The sequence below is a fragment of the Tubulanus polymorphus genome, chromosome 9 (genome assembly GCF_964204645.1).
Source record: "Tubulanus polymorphus chromosome 9, tnTubPoly1.2, whole genome shotgun sequence".
NCBI classification, from domain to species: Eukaryota; Metazoa; Nemertea; class Palaeonemertea; order Tubulaniformes; family Tubulanidae; genus Tubulanus; species Tubulanus polymorphus.
Window position 1 is genome coordinate 7,062,732 of NC_134033.1, and position 7,783 is coordinate 7,070,514.

At 39.8% G+C, this 7,783-nt stretch overlaps 1 protein-coding gene across 1 annotated transcript; it reads left to right on the forward strand.

Annotated features, from left to right (window-relative positions):
* Positions 1-4,791: 4,791 nt before the first annotated feature.
* On the forward strand, positions 4,792-5,428 carry LOC141910511 (uncharacterized). The gene is made up of 2 exons (XM_074801202.1): positions 4,792-5,086; positions 5,148-5,428. The coding sequence occupies exons 1-2, from the start codon at positions 4,792-4,794 to the stop codon at positions 5,426-5,428; spliced, it is 576 nt and encodes a 191-aa protein (XP_074657303.1).
* Positions 5,429-7,783: the final 2,355 nt, after the last annotated feature.

Consider the following 7,783-nt stretch of genomic DNA (forward strand, 5'->3'; position numbering starts at 1 on the left):
GGTAATCTGTGTGTGGCCTCTTATTGAACAGGAATGGGTTACCCGTCCAAGACCGTGACCAGTTAATTAATCAATGATAAGTAAGTTCACTTAAAATGAGTAATCTTCATACATTGAATTATTAGCCTAGCACAGAAAAAGCAAATCCTGTAATCTCATTACGATACTAATAATACCTGTCTTCCACGTCTGAGTGTGGCTATTCTACCATTACTCTAGTGGGTATGTTAACACATTTTTCTTGAAAAAAAAATTGTAAGCAGCAATGGTATGAAAATCACGTGAATAATTTGCTCACCTTTCTTCTAATCTTGTTAACGTGTATACTTCACAGTGGAAATGTAATGCTTCGAATATGTCGATATACGAGGAACATATGATTTAGGCCGCCGGCTGATCAGATGTGCAAATGTGTCGCGTTGCCCATAATCAATATTGCTTCTGCCGGCTCATGCGCCATATGTTCAACCAGAGAATTAAATCACACGTATGTTCAATTGAAAACAACATAATACTTACTATGCGCGTTCAAATTAAAATGACGGATTGAGTAATTTCAATACTTTACGTACTATCTAGAATAATCTATGCCGATATTTCTGATTTGTAATACGACTCTACGTTATTTGTAGCAATCGAGGATTCCGCTTGTGACTTTCATTTAATCCCGGAGACAAGTACCAAACATCACAAAGCACTACATTATTGATTTCATTAGAGTTAATCAATCAGACTTATTCGCATTATCATAATGGTTATGTGGTGGGACTTAACGATCTGTACCACTTGTAATCCCACTAGATTCTCCACCACTTGTTTTGTCACTTTGTTCTTCTCACTAATGCTGTGCCGCTGGATCACCTATGTAACTGATCCTCGCTGACCTGCCTCTTCCTTATGTAGATATTAACTACTTACACCAATTCTTATCACCTTAAATACATGGAAATATTGAATCATGACGTCACCTTCATCATTGCAAATTACAATCTATCCTCACTCCAAATTATTACCTAAAATATTCACGTCTTGTTAAAATAGTTTCATTCTTTCCCACAATTTCTTCACCCTTCCTTGACAATGCGTATCCGGTCTATCCCCATTTTCTCAGTTAATCCCCGTTTATCCGTAATCTAGGGATAGATAATACTAGTCCATCACTCACGGGATGGCAATAAATGCGGGTAAGTTCTCAAATCATCATCCTGTTAAATAAACTGGCAGAATCATTGAATTTCCACGAACCCAACCGTAGCCCAATACATCTTCATGAATTATATATCACAAATAGAATGGGTATCACAATCACCCACTCAATAGTTTCAAAACTATACTTTTTAATAATTCCTCCCAAGATATCACGAAAATAACCTATCGCGACATAGTTATTCAAATATTTTAGTGCAGAAATACCTCTTTGTTTCCGTTCCCTAACCCCATGCCGCGCGCCTTACCGGAATATCCAACTACTACATCCATAAAACATGGTTCTGGCCGACAAATTACAATACACTACTGGTATATTCTTAAAAACATTTGACCCTATCGAGTACCACTTTTTTATAGAAATTCAACCCAAATGCTAGCCCTATACATATCAATATGTACTTTCAAAGAGGATTAAACCATTCCTCGAGCTCTAGACCTCTGCCTATTTCAGGAGCACCCCATGAGCATCCCTCGCTGTTTATATCTGGGGCTCCCAAATCCACTGAAATTATTTCGACAAGAACTATAAATTCATAATCGCACTCTCATCTAAACCCCTCCGCTAAGCTCCACCCTTGAGTGCTCAACCCCAAAGAATTCCTTTGGCACAAGCTCGTTGTAAACTTAAAATCGTTTCATTGATTTGTTTTGGTTCTCTGGTTTCGTGGGCGACAGCAAAGCATTACATGCTTCGTTGATTTTGTATGTTTATACGGGGAAGTTATAGTTAGTTGAAATATAGCTGTGGACATGGAAGCATACAGTTCTTGAGTTAGTTACTTCACGACATTTTTGGTCCCTCGAAAGCCGTTTTAGCAGTATAGATAGTATAGCGACTCACGATTGATAAGGACCGACGAAGTAGGAACGCTCATGGAGGACTTTTAAAGGTATCTTTTACCGCAATTGATGAACAGTTAGCTAAAGATCAGTATGGAAGTTTGTTCTCGCATCAAGACAATTGAAGACCTGAATGAAATAATTTACGGAAAGCTCGACGATACTGAGCATGAAAAGTTTTTTGAAGAAGCCGAAACAGAGATTTCATGCCAGAGAATTCTTGCACGTAGACACGAGAAGACTACATTAAAACATTTAGATAAGCCAACCCCACCAACTGAACCTGTGAAACCTGCACCTAGCGACAGCTTAAAAGTACATTTGCCGAAAATAACTTTGTCGAAGTTTTCGGCTGCAGTATTAGAATGGCATTCGTTTTGGGACTCTTTTGTTGCGGCTATTGGTTCCCAGAAAAATCTAGCATGTGTCTGCAAATTCAACTACCTGAAATGCCAATTGAGTGGTGAGGCGTTGGAGAGTATTGCGGTATCCCTTTAACGGACAGAGGTTATAGTGAGGCTGTCGAAATTCTCCAGGGTCGTTATGGCATGGAACATAAGGTCGTTAAAGCCTACAGAAAAGCGATAATAGACCTCCCTAGGCCGTCGTATTCTCTCGCTAGCTTGCGACAATTCATGACAAACTCTGCAACTACATTCGTTTACTTTCCACGTTGGGAAAAGATGACTCTCATTTTGGTGGTTTACTTGTCTAGTGGTAGCGATAAAAGTTCAGATAAAAGTTCTCAGTCGACGAGTCCTGTCGAAATGTCGGACGAAAGCCGTCAGTCGTCTCAAACGGCTGAAACCGTGCAAATGCATACACGGGCAGCTCATTCTAGCGTGTTATTGAAAACAGCCGTTTCAGAAATACGCAATCATAAAACCAATTCACAAACTCAGTGCGGTATTATGTTCGACGATGGGTCGCAGAAAACTTTTATCAAACAATTTCTGGTTGATATTTTAGGATTAGTGCCCGTTGCAAGTGAGCCGGTCAAACTTTCAGTTTTCGGTTCGCTTACGCCAGAGCTCCGTATTTTAGACATAGTACGTTTCAATCTGATATGCTTGGATAAAACTGGCCTCTTAATGCAAGCTTATGTAGTTCCAGATTTTAGTGTTCCACCTATTCGTACAAATGTCAATTTAGATTCGTATAGCTACCTTTTAAAGGTTTAAATCTGGCTACAGCGGTTGGTCCAGAACCATTGCACATCGGTTTACTTATGGGTTCTGATTACTACAATAGTATAGTTATAGGTCGTTTTATTCGTAGTCCAACTGGTCGATGTTACCTCTCATTTTGAGCGATTCATCTAAAGTTTTCGATCCGCTTGGTTGGATTGCTCCGGTTGTACTAAATGCAAAGTTGTTATTGCAGAAACTCGGAAACTTGCAGATTTGGAATGGGATACACCAATTCCCGACACTCTTCGTGAACAGTGGTCTAGGATCGCCAGCGATATTTCTAATGCAACGTCGATCGCTTATCCTCAGATATTTTGATAAAACGTCATCTTTGGATGGCTGCGAGATCGATATTTTTGCCGATGCTAGTGCTACGTCTTATGGCGCTTGTGCATACATTGTTTCGCCTGCTCGCGAATGTAGCTTGTCAATTTCGAAGTCGAGAGTTGCACCAGTAAGACCATTGACTATTCCTCAGCTCGAGTTAATGGCCGCGTTAATAGCTGCACGTTTGGCGAAACTGTTGAAGGAAAGTTTTCCTACTTGTAAATATTATCTCTGGTCTGATAATCATTCCGTGTTATATCGATTGTCAAACGCGAATAATCTTAAACCCTTCGAACAGAAAAGAATCGATGAGATTAAACTGTTGACAGAATCCGATTCATGGGGTAACTGTCCAACGGATTCGAACCTGGCTGATATTTCTTCGCGCGGTAGTAACTATACTGATCTTGTGATAAATAATTTGTGGAGGAAAGGTCCAGATTGGTTAGTTACAGGTGATTTCCCAGTTTGGGATGTTAATGATGTTTCCTCTGTACGTAGCGTTGACTCTGTAAATGTTGATTTACCTGTATGTTCTGTTGTTGAGGATGAAACTTCATCTGAGTCTAGTAGTTATCGTAAAATTGATTCGCTCATAGATATCACCAGGATTTCTAGTTTGAGAAAGCAATTGCGTGTCACCGCGTACGTTTTGCGGTTTATTGGTATTTGTCAAAAACGTCGGAGTCGTGGTGATATACTAGAGCCATCTGAAATTGAAGAATCCAAGCTCGTATGGGTTATGTACGTGCAACATGCAGCTTACCACGATGTTTTTGATTATTTTGAAAGTGGTAAAGCAAAACGACCACATATTGTGTCTCAGTTTGGCTTGTATATAGACGAGTCAGGCGTAATTCGTTGTGCGGAAAGACTGGCTTTTTCTCAGTTGCCGCCATCATCTCGCAATCCATTATTGCTACCTAAACATTCTCGTGTCACGGACCTTGTAGTTTTAGCAGCTCATGCCAAGGTCAAACATCTCAAGGTTAAATCCTACGATGGCGTCAATTGGAGAGGAGTACTGGATTCCTCAAATCAGGCAATGTGTAAAGCGTGTTAATAAGACCACGTGTATTGTGCAGAACGTTAGAGGGTGCATCTTACGGGTCACGTACTCCACCTCCTTTGCCTTACCCCAGGGTTTCAAATGTACCAGCTTTCCAGTACACTGGTGTCGACTTGTGGTCATTTTAATGTAATTTTGTCAAGTAATGAATCAGAGATGGTGAAGTGTTACATTGCATTATTCACGTGTGCGGTCAGTCGGGCAATTAATCTCGAGGTTGTTAGAGATTTAGGCACTGGTAGTTTCATCGTGGCATTCATTAGATTCGCAGCTCGTAGTTCTCTTCCATACAAAATGATATCTGACAATGCAAGCACATTTTATGCAGCCAGAGACGAGTTGAAAGCTATATTCGATTCCCTGAGAGAATACTTGGCCATTCAGGGAGTCCAGTGGAAGTTTATCGTAAAACGTGCCTCTTGGCATGGGGGTTTTTACGAACGATTTATAGGTTTGACTAAAAGTGTTTTAGGTCGCGCCAGGGTAGCATTGGATGAATTCCGTACCCATAGTGACTGAAGCAGAGGCTACCATCAACGATCGACCTCTCACGTATCAGTCGTCAGATATTAGCGATTTGGAGCCGTTGACGCTTTCGCATCTTGTTTGCGGCCTGAAAATCACAACGCTGCCCTACCGTGTTAACGACGCTTCAGATCCGGAGTACGGGATTAATCAGGACATCGCTGTGGAACGGGCGAAGTTGTGCGCGTCTGTTATAAAGGAATTCAGAGAGCAATGGGCTAAGGAATATCTTGTGTCTTTGCAGGAAAGGTCTCTTCCCGGTCAATAGCCGTTTGCTAATGCTCAGAAAGGTGTTGTTATTATACATGGGAAAAGTGACAATGTTCCACGGTTAAAGTGGAAACTTGGGGTCATCACCGAGTTGCATGCTGGTCCGATAATATTGTGAGAAGTGCGACGGTTAAAACCGCAAATGGGATCACAAATCGCCCGCTTAGCAAATTACACCCCAGAAGTCATGGCGACTAAAGACCTCTTCTTCGGCAAACCTACGGCAAAATTTTAAACTGTGCGAGCAAGACCGCCGAAGCGTGAAGCTGCGTTGGCAGCGAGACTTGCGATCGCTGATAATATCGGTAGTGAAAGTGAAAGTGACTCTTAAAATGTGTCTTGTTGATAATTTGACATTTTTCGTTTTGTCGTCGCCCCCGAGAATGTCGTAAACTTGAATCGTTATAATTGATTTGTTTGGGTTCTCTGGTTTCGCGGGCGACAGCAAAGCATTACATGGTTCGTTGATTTTGTATGTTTGTACGGGGAAGTTATAGCTAGATGAAATATAGCTGTGGATCTGAAAGCATACAGTTCTTGAGTTAATTACTTCACGACAAATCTATCATCTTCCACAAATATACATAAAACTCACATACATTTTTTTTGTCTCAATGATGGAAGACAACTACGAAAATTCCTAGACTTCGATGTTCTTGTCTCAATGATGGAGCACAACTGCGAGAATTCCAAGACGTTCGATGTTCCAGTCTCAATGATGGAAGTCAACTCTGTCGTGTTGATAATTTGGCTTTTTTCGTTATGTCGTCGCCCCCGAGAATGTCGTAAACTTGAATCGTTATAATTGATTTGTTTGGGTTCTCTGGTTTCGCGGGCGACAGCAAAGCATTACATGGTTCGTTGATTTTGTATGTTTGTACGGGGAAGTTATAGCTGGATGAAATATAGCTGTGGATCTGAAAGCATACAGTTCTTGAGTTAATTACTTCACGACAAATCTATCATCTTCCACAAATATATATAAAACTCACATACATTTTTTGTCTCAATGATGGAAGACAACTACGAAAATTCCTAGACTTCGATGTTCTTGTCTCAATGATGGAGCACAACTGCGAGAATTGCAAGACGTTCGATGTTCCAGTCTCAATGATGGAAGTCAACTGTGAAAATTCCAGGCACTTCGGTAGAATGATTCATTTCGTTTGCAACGTTAAGGTTATGTTCGGCCCGTCGATTGTATCAAGTTCGACAGGAGTGGAAGTTTAAAGATCTGTGTATCAAGAAATCATACCAAAGTTAACTTATAAATTTTACAGTTATTTATAAATTTGTGACTATGCAGTTGAAAGGTCCATTGACTGTGGTAGAAACTTGAAAGTGAAAATTATTACCTTATAGATTATAAAGGGCAGATAAGAACATTTCATATTAATATGCTAATAGAATATTGAGAGCGGGAGCACATTATTTGTTGTCCATCATTATGTTAACCCTATTGAGTTACAGTTGTTCGCTAAAATTATAATGGCACAGCGGAATGCCAAGAAGGTGACTCATGTGACATTGAATTTCGTTCTTTGGAATCAACAGAAACTTGGAAAGATGTTGACATTAATCCTGATTTAAGTTCAGATCAAAAACAGGAGTTGTGGAATTTACCTGAAGAATACAAAGAAGTATTCTCTGATTTGCCAGGTTAAACCGATTTTTTAGAAATGCATATCGAATTGGATGACGATATACCTTTCGTATCAAAACCTATCCCATTCTATTCGCCTTTGAAGAAAAGATGGATAATGAAGTTACTAAGATGAATAGAATGGGAGTTATTAAGGACTCAGAGAGTTCGCAAGCCCTCCAATAGGAATAGGCAAACCCGATTTAGCGCTATGGTATTGTGTTGATTATCGTCGTCTAAATTCTCAAACCAAGTTCTTAGCAGAACAGTATAGAAATTTGGACCGGACCTGGTTCAAATTTAGACCGGTCTAAATAACGCCGTCTGAACGCGCCTTAAGTTCAGACAGTTATGTATCACTTGAATATACACGCTTTATTCGGTACACATCTACACGATCCAAAATGCCTTGTGGAAACTGTGTATTTCATGATAACTGGTTTCAGGTTCCAGACTCATTTATTGTTTTGTGTAAACAGTGAAAAGGTCAATATGAATTGGAACTAAGTTTAAAACCCACAATGTTCCAAATTTAAAAGATGAAATACAAATTTAGACCTGTGATCTCCAGTGAGAGGTCGAAATGTTGTGTCATTTGATTTCAATTCTTGATTATTAGAATTTTTGTTTAATCTTAATGCAGTATACATAGTGGGTTTAAAACATATTAGACTATTCAGAGTGGAACTACTAAAATAAGAACTAATTATA

What these genes read in the sequence shown, in the direction of transcription:
- LOC141910511 (XM_074801202.1), top strand. Translation starts at nt 4,792, where the DNA reads ATGGTGAAGTGTTACATTGCATTATTCACGTGTGCGGTCAGTCGGGCA. An exon ending in TTTTTACGAACGATTTATAG is followed by an intron (nt 5,087 to 5,147) that starts GTTTGACTAAAA and finishes CCGTACCCATAG; the next exon opens with TGACTGAAGCAGAGGCTACC.